Source organism: Lepisosteus platostomus, chromosome 2 (genome assembly GCF_059453375.1).
Source record: "Lepisosteus platostomus isolate fLepPlt1 chromosome 2, fLepPlt1.hap1, whole genome shotgun sequence".
NCBI classification, from domain to species: Eukaryota; Metazoa; Chordata; class Actinopteri; order Semionotiformes; family Lepisosteidae; genus Lepisosteus; species Lepisosteus platostomus.
The window spans coordinates 29,534,727-29,550,358 of NC_142612.1; the positions used below are offsets into that span (position 1 = coordinate 29,534,727).

General features: G+C 36.5%; 2 protein-coding genes across 7 annotated transcripts in view; one reads left to right on the forward strand and one right to left on the reverse strand.

Annotated features, from left to right (window-relative positions):
• The window catches only part of LOC148676176 (dedicator of cytokinesis protein 9-like), a 158,807-nt gene extending 158,205 nt beyond the window's left edge, over positions 1–602 (reverse strand). For all 6 annotated transcript variants that reach the window (XM_088604287.1, XM_088604306.1, XM_088604278.1 and 3 more), the window contains exon 1: positions 131–602. In XM_088604287.1, the coding sequence (XP_088460413.1) occupies positions 131–247 (117 nt within the window). In that variant the 5' untranslated portion in view covers positions 248–602. The remainder of the gene's footprint in view (positions 1–130) is intronic.
• An 8,220-nt stretch (positions 603–8,822) lies between these two features.
• The window catches only part of ubac2 (UBA domain containing 2), a 92,030-nt gene continuing 85,220 nt past the window's right edge, over positions 8,823–15,632 (forward strand). The window contains exons 1-3 of the mRNA XM_088604345.1: positions 8,823–9,084; positions 13,973–14,100; positions 15,252–15,371. Coding sequence (XP_088460471.1) covers positions 9,054–9,084; positions 13,973–14,100; positions 15,252–15,371 — 279 coding nt within the window. The 5' untranslated portion in view covers positions 8,823–9,053. The remainder of the gene's footprint in view (positions 9,085–13,972; positions 14,101–15,251; positions 15,372–15,632) is intronic.

Consider the following 15,632-nt stretch of genomic DNA (forward strand, 5'->3'; position numbering starts at 1 on the left):
GGCCACGGTGTACCTGCGCTAAGAAGTGGCAAAGGCTCAAATTTAGCCTTCTCAAAACCTAAGACAATCTCCCACCAAAGCAAAACGAAAAGGCGTAGGCGTAGCAATTTGAGTAGTTTACAGTACTTACTACAAGCACGGACGTCCTGACAACCTCGGAGACGCTCTGCCTGAGCTCGGCCGCAGTTCCCGGTTTGCTTAGACCCCGTGTGAACTTCCTAGTTTCCGGATGGACCGTGTGAGACATTGCCGAGCAGAACCTTGCATCAACTTCTTTAATAAATAAATAAAATCTGGTGAGCAGGTGGGAAATCCCCAAATTAAAACCATCTGCCGTCTTCGCCTCCTTCACTCCTCCAGTTGCTCGCTAGCGCAGTACACCTTGAGAATAAAACGGAATCCTCATGATAGCTGCCCTTCTATGTATTGTTTTTTTTTACTTCTTTATTCTGCGTTCCTCAGCTTTTCATGCCCAGTGCCTTATTGTTTTCATAATATGCAATCCCCCAACGCTGTCACCGTCTCATTATCGCTCCTTTTCCCCTGTCTCCACGCTGCACCAACCTCCTATCATCTCGCTTTCTGCCGTCCTCTCTATGTGCGCAGCTAGTTCCCAACACTCCTCCCTCCTGGAATTAGAAACTCCCTCTACTGTATTTAGCTCTAAAGCTTCCCAGGTTGAAAGAACACGAAATATATTTCGGAAAGGAGAACCGTATATATTTTTAAACATTTTTGCAAGCTTTTTATTACAAAATAATTAGTGCTATTGTAATATGTTCTTAATTGTAGGATTATGAAGAATATGCTGCAATACCTGTTGCTCTAATGACACGTTTGTTCTTCAAAAATGAAATTACGCAATTAAAAGCTACCAAATAACTATCAAGCAAAAAATATTTTTAGAAAATGTATATGGATGTTACGTGATTGCCTAAAACATCTCACGTGTCTTGTAATCGTTACTTTTCTCTTCAATTAGGCTATTAATGTTATGTTGATGAACCTGATGGCGTTTTATTAGTTTTTTTGTGAAGGGGTGGGTTAAGCAGAATTACTCATTGCGTCTGAAAAGGATTGAAATACAGTAAATCTGACATGCAGAAAATTGCAGACACATTTATGATATTGTTTCTAAGTATTAGTCTAAGAGTGTTCTGTTGCCTTTGAAGTATTTCAGAAGTCTAAATCAATTTCAAGGTTAATTGTCTTTGCAGGCACGAATTTAGCACAGCGGGTTAAAAAAACAATAAGATTTTTTAAAAGAAAACGTTTTTCAAAAATGTAAATACTGTACTGATTTTTTTTAAACGTACATGTGAGAATGTTCAATATTTTGTTTGAAACAAACGATATCCGTAATAGCTGTAGGCCATTTGTACATGTGAGGTTCAAGGAACCTTTTCAGTCTAGAAATACACCATGTGCACCAAAACATATGTTATCATCTTCATGTAACATGCAGTAAAGAGTAATTATTTTGATAGTGAACCAGGTTTTAAATGGCATAACCTGCTCTCAGTGTTATATAGTATATAGTTCACCTAGGGATCAGTTTATTAACCCCAGGTACAGAAATTAGCAATCAAACTCTGCTTTCCAAACTTTCTTTGAAACTACTAGTTCCTAGTTCCTGAGCCCTAGACATTAGGCACTTGCATATTGTAAATTTTTATTAAGCGTCTTGAAAAATATATCTTAAATCTATGTATACCAAGGCCAACAAAGTATATTCTGCTGAATTCTATATTAATATTGATTTGGTGAGTTTAAAGAATTTATTTTTCCATCTGAATATCCTGTCACTTCAGAAGTGCCTGATTTTAATTTATGGCTCCATGCTCCTGTCTCTTTCAAGCTCTCTGGTATCCAGCAGTGACCATGCCTGTTAAGAAAGGCCCCAACCCCCTCCTGCTAGCAGCCTTTCTGTCCTAGTGTCACCAACTGCAGTGTGTGAAGGCAGGGGGAGCTTATTACAAGGGTGGGATTTATTTGCATGTTTAATATTGGGATGTCCCCTCATGTGCCGTAAACTACCAACTGTCCATCCTCATTTGGAAAAATTAGTACTCATTTAGTACTGGAAATGAAAACACCTCCGTTCAAAATACTTCTGTTTTGGGGGACGATACAATATTTGGCCAGGTTATTTTCTAAAGGGTGTGTGAAAGTCAGCTTCTATCAACGTCACTGAGGTGCTTACTGCCGACAGGGGCCTGTAACCTCCATGTAATTAATCCTGATCAGCTAAAGCCGATATCCTGTGAGTAGCAGTGAATAAACATAAGGACAACAGTAATCTGTGAGCCATGTGTAACATTTTGAAAACCTTTGGAATCGGCTCCTCTGGAATCACAGTGAAAAAACACAAAGCCTGTAGACTAGAGTTCACTGTGAACAAGAATGTCCAGCAAGGATATCACTTCCTAGCATGGAATAAACAGAAATTGTCCCCTTAGCACCAATGTGTCTCACTGTCAGGCCTTTAATCCTTTGGTTCATTGAAAGTGACACTAAAGAGACAAGAATCAAAACCTGGGGGAGAGAATATACTGTATTTCCGCACTCATAATAATCACTTTATTACAAACCTGTTTTTTGTATTGCAACACAAGTTTCATCTGGGCCCAAGCAAATCTTTGATCTTGCTCAAGTTTCCATCTACCATACAGTGCAGAAGAGTATTGTTCTTAGTCTGTTTTCAGATTCTCTCCATGCAGCAGGTTTTAGTACCCCATCTGAGCCTCAATGCCATCTGTCACACTGTGCACGAGCGGCACAATAAGACAGAAAACACAAGGAATTAGAAGTCAATGTAAACAAGATGTGATGCTGATCTCTAGAACTAGAACAGTGGACAGTCGTAAAATCTGCTAATTCTTTTGCAGTGTTGATTCTTAAAAGTTCAAAAATGCCAAGGCAGTGAAGAAACATTTTAGCCAATTGAAATAGCGCAAGGTCATAAAAGTCCTCAAGTATAGGGCAATCTCTTCAATCTCAGAAGATCTGGGAAAAGTAAATATACTCACAGATGTGTCTGTGAACTCATTCAATTCCATTTCTGTTACACAAATGAGAGTGTTTCTGGGAGTATTGAAACAATTCTTGGATATTGAATAAATATCAATCTTGGATAGTCCACTTATACTCGGGATTCCTGACCTGTGATTGACAAGGAATTTCAGGAATAATTTTAAAGTTTGTTGTGCTTCTTTTAATGTGCAAAATCACAAATGTGTTGTGATTAATTACATGTTTTAGATTTTACTAAAAATAATATATATATATCCATAATGTATAATTGTTATTATAAAGTATTATGACTTCCCTTTGGAGTACTTCTAATCACTGTATGTTAAATTTATACCTTGCATGTCATGGGGTTTATGGATCTTTGAGTTTTAATATATGGGTCTGAATACAGAAGGACATGTTTCCAGATCTTATTAACTAAGTGTGCTGTGAGTTGTCTTTTTATTTTGTGTTCACAATGACAATCTGGAAGGATTGGCATAAATTGCTCAGGCTATAGCTGCACTCTGCCCTGAGTTCCAGAATGTACTGCTCTTCCAATAAAGTCTAACATTACATTTCAGTTTAAATCTACAGTGTATAGTGCATGTTATTATATTTTAATTATATTGTATAAATTGTAACTACTGTATGTCACATTATTTTGAAAAATGGGATAGTAAAATTGCAGACCATTAGTAAAATAATAAAAATGTAATGTATATGAATGAAGAGAAATAAAGATGATAAAGTAAGACTTAAAATCAATGTCCATCATATGTAAAATTGCAAACTGAACTTACGATACAGATATTAAAGTTTGCATTAAGTTGGGTTTATCTTACTCATAACAAGCCATTTTAACTGCAGCACCACAGTTGTTCTGCCAGTAAGTGCTTCAGTGATGATGCTCATGCTTGGATTTGCTTATTTCATATTATTACTGCAGAAGCTGGTCTGTTCAAAATGAGAAAGTAAAAGAGCAACAGTATCTGCAAGATTGTGTTACTCTGGGTTAGACACCAGTTAGCCATGACCCTGTATTGGACTAAGCTGTAATTGAGAATGGATGGACATCCATACCAGTCAAAACACTGGAAAGACTACAAATGAAAGGAAACCACCTGATCCTTATTGTTCTATTTCTTAATAGTCTAGTAATAGAAATGACCCACCTCCAATTGTAAAACCACCTTAAATCCCTAAATAAAGAGAGAGTTTAGAGTCCTGCCCCCCATGTCTTTAGGAGACAGGAGGAAACTGGAATTCCTGATGAAAACCCACTCAGACATAAGAAGAACATATAAATACCACAAAGACATATTCCCAACCTGGAACTCCCAAGGCTGGCGCTGTGAGAAACTAATGCAGACCACTGCACCACCTTCTAATGTCAATTCCATTTATTACTCAAGTCCTTCAGAGTTTAATGCCCTGTAATACAACTTCCAAATCTTCCACTGCATTGCCTGTGCCTTTTATCCAAGCGAACAGTGAAACACAAACCAGAGGGCACAAGTGGAAACTATGTGGAACTGCATTTAAAACTGAGAGTAAGTGGCAGTTCTTTAGCCAAAGGGTAAAGATAAGATCATTTTATTGGCCCTATACAATTTCTTGTATTAGGAATTTGTCTTTTCACATACCCCAGCTAGGGCTCCATGAGACACACAGGCATGGAGAGAGAAGCTTGGGGTCAGGATGTAGGGTCAGCCATTTGTACAGCACCCCTGGAGTTAAGGGCCTTGCTCAGGGACCCAATGGAGTAAGACTCCTCTGCCAGCAGTAGGATTTGAACCAGTAACCTTCCAACCACAGGCACAGATCCTTAGCCACAGTGCCACCACTCCAGTTGTAGGTGAATGGACCAAGTTACCTAGCCATGATGTTGGAGCTAATGCCCTGGTTTCTTTTAAGAAATGGCTGGATCAGATCCTTGGATCCTTAACATTATCAACCAAATGGGCTATATGGGCTGAATAGCCTTGTCTTATTGGTAACCGTTCTTAGGTTCTTACTGTATGTGATATAGTCCAGTTATTACACATCCAGATCTTTGTTTTATTGGGGTTTAAAATCAACCAATGCGGAATATCATCACAAAAGCATTAGCAGTTTGTGTCAGAAATGTGCTAGCTCAACGGTGAGAGATAACATTCCTTATAAGAGATGTGTATGAGGGCAGTTGTAAAATGCATAGTGTCTATAAATCAGCAATAAATAATCTGCTTCTTTAGAGTTTGCAAGAAAAAATACATATTTATTATAAAGTTTAACAAAATATATTAGTGCATCCACCTAGATTTAACATCAGCAAAACTCTCAACACATTAGAAATCTTGACTACACTTTTAATTGTTTTTAAAACCAGGCCTCTAGTTTTCCAATCCCATTTATTGTTTAAATTTTACATTTTAGGATTTTATTTATTTTTTCAAGATTCCAAAAATGTTGTTTTTTATGTTACGGCCTATAATGAAAAGGCGTTTGTAGCTCCAGGTGCTTTAAATAATAGTTTGTTTTGGATTGAATTTTTGTTATGTCCGACTATCAGTGCGTGTGTCCTTTTTTTTAGTATGAAACATCACCTGCAAACCTGTCCTCTGCACAGCTGCAGACAAAAGCAACGCATCGTCAAACAGGCATGTAAAGAATTTGGAATCTTTTGTGTTTTGTGGTTGGGGCTAGTTTTATAGGCCACACCTATTTCTGCCAAAAAAAACCCAATATAAACTGAAGGGAGGAATTTGCTGTGACAGCATTTAAATCAAGACATTACTTGTTAATTAGTATTAATATTATCTCTGCTGCCTTGTTGTTAAATTACTTTGCTGGTAAGGTGTACTGTGTTATTTTAAATGGGAGTGCTGCTGAAGCTGGATATGCTACAGTAGGATCAATCCTTTTCACTGTGCATAACACATTTTCTTCTTTCTACTGTAAATTGTAGTTAATCTACAAGTAAAAAAAAAGTATATATATAAAAGCTGAGCAAATGAACTATGCATAACATATGTCCTGCAATGTGAAACAATACGAAATGTGAACAAAAATATTTCTGTGATTTAGTTAGGCCTACATTGAGTCTAATATAAGAAGAACTGATGTGGATGTAATATGATAGGAATGAGACGTTTTGTCTAGCTATTGATATGTCTGGTTTTATTTTTTTTCTAAAGATCCAGGTCGAGATGAGTGTAAGAAATAAAAAGGGAATATTGTGTTTCCTAGCAAAAAGTATTAAGGTGAGACACTTTATGGTTAAAGTGGCACATATTTTATTAATGTAGTATTAAGTACTCTAAGGTAGAGTGCTCCCACTACAACTATGGTTTGTATAATTATGAGAATTCTAATTTTGAATGGAAAAGGAACGCCAGGCTCCAGCTGCACTGCGACCCTGAATTGGATGAAATGGTTGAAAATGAGTGGATGGGTGCATGGAAAAAGAACACAGTAAAATGTGAGCTCTGAGTGAAAAAATCAACTTTGCATACTCACACTCAAAGGGGCAAATTTCACCATACCACACCATAAGGCAATTACTGTCTGCATCTAGAAATGTACAGTGTGAAAAAGGCGGTGCTATTTAAGACGATCCATTTAAGAGTTAAACATCTATAAGATGTATGATTTATACATACATGCCAAATTAAACAAGACATGGCAGGTCTGTATTTATCAATACTGGACGATTTCATTAACGTGAAGATTCATTGTGCCTGAGGGATGATTAACTAACGTGCTGCAACTAGTTGGCCATTTTGTTTCTTTGCTCTTTTTGGGCTAACTGTAGGATTGCTAGTCAATAATCACATTAAATGTTTAATATCGTTAATAATTTAGACGCATTTTGCTGTATACTTACACGTGTGAAATCTTTTAATTTATGACGATAATTTAGACGCATTTTGCTGTATACTTACACGTATGAAATCTTTTAATTTATGACGATTCACCTGGCACTATGTCTTGTACTGCTATCTTGTTTTTTATTTGCATTTCTCTGCTTGTTGGGCACACCTGTGTACAGTATGTGCTGTTGTGCTTTTTTTGGGGGGCAACCTAAAGATTTTCAGAATGTAAGTGAAAGTACTGTAAGTGCAAATAGGGATCCCACTCTAGGGCAAACTATTATCCACAAAAACACTCACACAAAAAGAAAATGCCAAAATATAAAGATTTTTCCTCGAAACATTTTAAAGAATTTCACTTTTTCATCTCTTTCAATTAAATCTCTCCCGCAAAAAGTTTAAGTAGCGAATGGAAACCATTTAAGCCAACACACTTTTTTCGATATATGGATTTTTACACACAGCGAAGCATGAAGTGGAAGAACGTGCAGCAATAGGGAAAACTACAGGTATCAAGTATAATACCCAAGCACGTATCCCCTAGAAATCTGTACCCGCCTTCCAAATGCGCACGGGTTCTGCATACCTTTCCAGGATACCTGATGATTTAGACGGCGTGCATGTAATTACCTCTTCCTTTTTATTGCGATATGGATAAAAAACGAAACCCGTTTTTTATGCTTCTTTAAATCGGTTTCTCGGTGTATTAAATGTGTATGCTAGGGATTATAGTATTTTTTTTTACCAGGTGAATTAAAACTGAAGTTATTTTTACACAACCGAGATCAACCCGAATTAAAACACATAAAGGCTATGTGCATCTTTTGTCCTTATGTATTATATAAATAATTTATATATGATGCGAAAACTCATGCGTCACCGAGAGTGGAAAGGGTAAATTTTCAACGACGCTTGCGCATTTCGAAGGGTGAGACACATTTCTAGTGGATACTGAATTGGATACGACAACTGTCTTTGGAGAGAAACGTATTGGAACATCACAATATTATCTACTAGAAGTCTGAAAAGTCTTAAACATACTGAAAAACTCTTGAACAATGAACAGTCTAAGCACTTTATTGCATATTTATCATCATTTATTTTTTATTGTCAAATTATAAAGAAAATGTATTGTTTTCATATTGAAGTAATGTATCAGAAAGATCTTTGTATTAAAGTTAGAGACGTCAAATGTACCCGAAAAACGTGCATGTCTGAATCTCTTAATTTTAAGAGACAAAGTGCTACAAACTCTAGACAAACTCTTGCGCAATGGTCCCACCTTCTGACAGCATAATGAATTACATGCATAGGGAAATCGCCCTCTATAACTACAGGAACAAAAACTAGTGCAAAAAAAAACAACTAATTCGGCTCAGAATTTCAGTTTAAAAACTGTTGTGATAATAATAATTATATCATAATTAAAGCAAACAACAACAACAATAATTAATATGATACAATTATTATTAATATAATAATTAAAGCAAAGGGTTTATTTAAGAAAGTCTTTTAGATTTTAAGAACCAGAACAACTAAACTTTTAAGAACTTAATTTCAATTCAACATCTGCTTTTAGTATACATCGCTCTTACAGGTTATGATTAATGCTATTACAGCTATCAGTTTTATAATAATAATAATAATAATAATAATAATAATAATAATAATAATAATAATAATATCCCATTTCTATCCATGAGCAATGTATACTGTATTAATATTACTACTTTTAGTACAGGATATTTTTCAATTAAATTATTTAACTATGTTGCTCAACACGGTTCTTAATAACGAATTACCATAGCGGCAAGAGAACTAAACATATTATTCAGAAAAAGGAAAGCCCTAGACAACAGCTACGATTTAGCATTTTTGGTAGCTTTCTATATCTACCGGATGTATAGTAGGAACAGAATGATAATTGCGGAAACAAATGCAACTACTTCACGTTCAATAGAATGTCGCTGTCAACGTTTTTCACGAACGCGTTTTCCTCTTTGCGAAGGGCGGTATGGTGAAGAAGTTTGGCCCTGCCAGGCTACCTTCCTTGGTTATCTTTTACCTTTTCACCCTTCACTATTTTTTTTTTACTTTTAACTTTTATTTCAACTTTTTGATCTTAATTATCAGTGCCTTTATACTCCTGTTGTTTGCACTCCTCGGAAGCCTGATTTCTTTGGGGACATGTTTACGACCACTGGCTCAACGGGGCTCTGTGAGTTATTTTAATGATATATTTTAACTTGACAAGTTACTGTTCTCTGCACTGTCATTCATTCGTTGATTGTTAATTTTAGTTTATTTTTAACAAGCAAGCGGTTGCTAACAGTGCATGCCTTACACATATTTCGTAGTTTATGACATGATCTTTGGGTTTAGGCATTAGATTTGTCCATGGCGTTTCTCTAGTATTTTTTAAAGGGATTGCCCCAGGTCCGACGTTATTTTAAAAACTGTATTGTTACGACGAATTCTACCTACAGTATGATAAAAAAGCACTTGTATTTAGAATATTTTCTACTGTATCAGTTGGCATGATTAGTTTCGGTCACGTTAGAGCGATACGATTTTACAGTACGTCAGCTGCCAGCAGAGCCCTGTCTTCTCTAATCTTTACTATGGAGGCGTTTAGTTGTAGTAAGACATTGAATTCCTGTAAATCGGTTGTAAAGAACTGTTGCCCTCTGTGGTGTTACTTGCAGAATTCCTCCTAACACCGTGCCTAATGTTTATTAAAAACACTACATAATTCATTACAGTTTTTGTTCCAGACCTTTTGTTTTGGTTGTTGATTGCCACATTTTGTACTTATTTTCAAACATTACTGTACCTAATGTCAGTTCTCTAGTAAGTTGTTTTTTTTCTGCTTAAAAATTCAGTTGATTTTGTGAAGCTGAAGCTAGGAAGAGTCTACCATGGGGTTCTAGAGAGCCAAACTCCTGTAGGTTTTATCGGCAGCCTTAAAAGGCCAGAAAGCAGCAATCTGGAAGCAAGTTAACTGGTATTTAAGCAATTTTTCTGATCCAAAATAAGCTATTGAGCGCTTAGCTGGAAAAATCCCAGAAAACACTGTGTCTTTCTCAGACTGGTCAAGGATGTGACTCTGAAGTGCAGAGAGCTAGCATTAGTAGCAATGACTTTCACCTAGACTTTTGCTTAACTGTTTATCAGCCTCATGCATTGACTTTTCACAATTTTAGCCCATTCTTCTTTATTCATCTGCTTCAAGTCAGTGACAGTTCAGGGTTTCCTCATGCGAACAGATTGCTGCTGGTCTTGGCATAACATTTCAATGGGATGCAGTTCCAGACATTCCAAAATGTGAAATTTATTCTTCTTCAGCCATTCTGTTGCAGATGTGCTTGTATGTTTAGGATCATTGTCTTGCTGCATGGCTCACTTTCGGCTTCAGCTAATTGTCTGCCATAATCATGGTTCCATCACTGGTGGCAGACCATTCAAGTCCTGAGGCAGTCAAGGAATCCTAAACCATGAGTCTTTCAACACCATGCTTGACCATGTCAGGACGGGGCTGTTTAGTTGGAAGGCAGCATTTCAATTTCACCACACAAAACATTTCTCATTGTGCTGAGAAAGTTCAACTGAAATGTCTTTTCAGAGAACATTCTTCCAGTAGTCTTGTGGCTCATCCAGTTGCTCTTTGAAAAAAAAATGAGACATTCTTTTCAGAGAGTGATGGTTTCTTCCTGGATACCCTCCCATTAACATTATTCCCATTCAGTCTTGTACTGATGGCTGAGGCACGAACACTGAGATTAGCTGCAACAGGAGAGGCCTGCAGATCCTTAGATGTTACTCTGAGCCTCTTTGTGATTCCTGGATGATTTTCTGGGCTTGTATGAGGAGATCTTGGCAGGATGACCTGGGTAGTCACAGTGGTCTTAAATATTTCATGTTTGGGGATGGAGCACCAAATGTTTAGAAATGGTTTTATAACTCTGTCCAGACTGTTGAGCATCAACTACCTTTTATCTAATGGTTTCTTACATCATTAAGAATGGGACTGCCTAAACTCCTGTTTACTTGTCACCCAATTATTTTACAACCTGATTCTAATAACTTCTTTGAATGTGCTAAATAATCCAGAGTTCAATTATTATTTCACATACACTGATTCTTAATGATTAATTTATCTTAGAAATACACTATACTGTTTCAAAAAACACTAATTGGTAAATATAAGCTCTTTTGGCTATTTAAGAAAATATTTGTTTTTTTTCTAAACAGTGGTATCATGGTATGAAATTGGAATTTCCCATAACTATATGGGGAATATATAGTGTATTAAATACAAATAAATTTGCTGTAAGTATTAATAAATCAATATAACCTGTTTTACTAATTGTTTTTCACATGTGGAGGCGAATTGTTTTAACAGTAGAGATTGTACTAAAGCTAAAATTTCGGTAAACAGCCCAATGCAAGCAGCCAAATTACAATATGAGGCTAGTTTCTCAGTGGTGTCAATCATAAGACTCATAAGAAAGATTACAAACAAGAGACCTGACTTGACACCTGAAGAAGGCTCCATGGCCGAAACATTGTGTTTTCTCTCTCCTTTTTTTCAGCATGGAATAAACCTATTACTTGTTCCTTTGCAGCTGACGCACGCTGACGCATGCTGACGCAGCTACCCACCTGAACTAATTCAGAAGAAGTCCACTGCATTGACTTTTTTAATGCCTTTGATGATTTGTAGTACATGTTAAAATACAATAAGCAATATTACCGAACATCTTGTCTCCTAAAATTGCTTTCCCACATTGTCTGAAAACTTTAAATGTTACCAACATAAACACCAAAGTATTTCTAAAAAATAGTCTTTTCTAGCTCAGTGTTTTCCATTTTATAGTTATTATGTTTTTATTCTTGCATGCAAAACTATGCAGGTCTGTATTTAATCTGCCAAGTGTCTTGGAATTTTATGTTAACCTTTCTGAATTTCACTTTCTGCTACTACAGTTTTCACTAGTCTTGGCTAGTTTACCAACTATTCCATAATTGGGATAATTGATTTTCATTAGGAAGAGCAGTGTTCTCAGTGCAGATCTGTGGTTTCTATTAACCAATTCCCAAACAAAATACACTTGTTTCCTGGAATGCCAGCTGCCTGTAAATGTAAAATTAATGTTTTATCCCAAGTCTTCTGAAAATCACATCAAAACTCTGTGTATGCTCATTAGAATTGTTGCTCGTGCAAAGGACTCTAACGAGTTAGTTAGGCAAGGACTGTCTTTTCTAAATCCAAGTTGAGCAAGGTGTTGTTTTCATATACTGTGGTGTGGGTGATTCTTTAAATTTGTTTTAATAATTGCTTTCATAACCTTTTATGTAATGGAAGTCATGCTTATTGGTCTATAATTATCTGGGGTTTTAATTTTATTATCTGCCTTCTTGTGGATGGGCACTACAGTAGCAAATCTGCAGTCCATGGGTAGCAGCCTGGTCCTGAGCGACTGTTGGAAGTGTTGTGTCTGTGGCTTTTTAATAAAATCTCATTTTTCCTTAAGTACAGTTCTTGACATAAAATTGGGCTCTGGGATTTTATTTATTTTGATTCCTTGTACTACCTTAAAAACCTGTGCCTCTTCTTTGTTAATACTGTTTAATAAAGTACTGAAATAACTTGTTAAATCATAAAATCAGACTGTAGGTGGAGTAATAGTGTCCAATGAAGCAGCTGAGGTTTCAGCTAGTCATACGCTTTTCCTCTTTGCTGGTTTTGCTTATGTGGTCGTCTTATTGCTAACAGTCTCCATTGTTAGAGTAGGCCTACATTCACAGTCCACGATGCCGAGTTTCCGAACATTCTCTCTTCCTGTAGAAGGCCGTAGAAGGTGGGGTCGTTCTATTTTTTTTTTAAGTTGTGGTTCTTAGATGAGCAAAATAAACCCTACAGCAGCAGCATCTACTGCAAAAATTAACCACCACCATCTTGTGTGTGGTGTGATCAATTAACTTGTGTGTTTGGATTTCAGTTTTATTATTATAACCAAATAGTAATAATAATAATAATAATAATAATAACATAATATGTTTCTATGTGTTTAAAAAATGTTAAATGCAAAAAGCAAATACCCTAGATTTATCTGTGTATACCAGGAGCTTGTACTCAGTGCATTAGGCCTATATTCATCCTAACTTGATCATGGGAATTGACTCAGAAAATAAAATGGTTAGCTCTATAATTGGTTTTAAACCTTACAACCCAAACACTACACTTCTTGTTGAAACTAACAAACTAAAAAAGGTGGACTCACCTAGAGAGTATATGTGCTTAGCTGAGGAGCCAATGGTGTGAAGCTACTTTCTATAGGATTATGACTGAATGGCCTTTAAGTTAGAACCCCCCCCGCCTAAAAAGTGGATGGATCAGTGGGTCTGTATACTAATGGATCATGTGCTGCCTAGATAATGGCTGGGTACAGTTTGCAGTGATATGCTATGGTAAAGGCAGAGTAAAGTATAGCAAAGATAAAAGCATAGAAGAGCATAAATACTGTATGGTGAAAGCTGACACAAACCTTGAAGAACCATGAAGAAGCTACAGTAATTAAAAACATGAAAAAAGAAAAATATTGAACAAAACATTTCAACAATTGCATGGTGTACTATGGCAAAAGGTTACAAGAGGTTGCTTGGTGTTTAGACCAGACTTTTTAAAGATGTAGTGTACCCAGCCCTCCTTTTTTGTGGTGGGTACATTCATGAATTAAATGTGTAAACTATTGCACATGCCATATTTAATGTTTTCTTTTTTTCAATCTCTTAAATTTAGCAAATAGTAACTGTGCATTAAAATATGGCAAGTTTAAGTTTGTTCCCTGCAGAGGCTGTGTTAACTTCTTTTCACTTAGGAAATCAACAAAACATGTAATTTGGCCAGGGGTGCCCAAACTTTTGCATACAACTATGTGTTTTGAATTGAGTCTTGGAGATAGTCTGAGAGGCTTCGGGCCTCTGTGAGTGTTCTGGAAGATTCAGGAACACCTCTCACTCCCAGCTTGGCTAGGCACCATGAGCTCACGAATCTACGCATGGAGAAAGTGAAATACATTTCTTAATTTTCTCTTTTTTAACAGATAAAGCCCCACTGTCCAAAGCCCTGCTGCTCATCCCAAGTGCCCTATCATTCTTGCTGGCAGTAGTGTTTCCACAGTACCAAGACTTTTTTCTGTACAGTCTACACAATATTAGACAAGACCTACAGGTAAGTTATTACCTGATAGACCTTTAAAAGTGATTATGTTTTGTTTGGCACTAGAGAGCCCTTGCATGTTTGATATAATTCTAGTTTTTTTTCAGGGGAGTAGACCAAAGAACCACTACTTTGAGCTAAACAACTCGTTAAAAAGAGAGATGCAATTTAAATGTAATTTAAATATAATGAGTCACAGGACCAAAAATAATCACAATCATAATCACAATCAAACAATCAAACACTCACCAAGTAGAAAGGTTACAGACAAGAGGAGCCCATTTGGCCCAAATTCTAGTGCATTTGGCTGCTGATAGCTGATAGATACCTGGACCTCATTCAGCAATTACAATTGACTTAATCCAGAGTATTATAATGAAAAAAACCCACAACCCCTTATGTAAAACATTAATGAAGTAAAAAAAAAACATAAGATGGCAAATCCTTAAGCTGTTTTTGTTATACTTAGTAAGATTACGAACATAAGTATTCTTTTGACAGCAGAATACTTTTTATTATTCTATACAGCTGTAATACGTAATTAGACTTGATTGGAACTGACTCACAAATCATTGTAAAGAAATAAATCTCTCTCAGGAAAAAAATATTGATTGGAACTAACTGGGAATGGTTGATAGAGTCTGATTTGAAGGTGTTAATAAAATGAAACTCTTTGCCCTGTTTGTGCTGGAAGGGTTAGAAATCCTGTCTTTTGTGTAAAATGATCACCTTATTTGTCACAGCATCATCACATCACTTAATTTTGTGGCTTGAGGCTATACCTGAAACCATCGGGCGCAAGGTGGGATGCAATCTGGACGGGAGACCAGCATATCGTAGGGCAGACAAACTCACATATGCAGATACACTCACACCAGGGCCAATTTTACAGAAGGTGATTCACCTACCAGCATGTCTTTGGACTTTGAGAGAAAACTGGAGCATCTGGAGGAAACCCATGTGAGCAGGGGGGAACATATAAACTCCACGCAGGTAGAATCCCAGGTCCATAATTGACCCAGCACTACACCACTTTACAGCCCCCACATTATTTGTAATTTTGTTGAAATACTGTATGCGTTGTCGAATGTGACTTATTACTGTTGTAGCGATTTCTTTCTTCTTCTGCATCTGTCATTAATGTCCCTGTCTGTATGTTTCAGATCTGGAGATTGATATGTGGAAGGCTCATTTGCTTGGATTTGAAAGACACATTCTGTAGCAGCCTCCTTATCTACAATTTCCGGATTTTTGAAAGAAGATATGGCAGTCGGAAATTTGCTGTATGGATTTTTCTCCTATTCAGATAAGCTCTGAAACTTGGAAAGCATAGTGCTTTTTAAATACTCACTCCACTGAGACTTTGTACTAAATTAGTAATGTAACCAATATTAGTACTAAATACTTGCAGAGCATGTTTAATATTACTGCAGTGCTTAGGTGGTGACTAGTGGTGCATTTCCAAATGATACAGTGAGCTTCAATTAATCCTTGTTAATCAGTTTACTTATTATCAGTTCAGTGCCGATATTATAAACTGACTA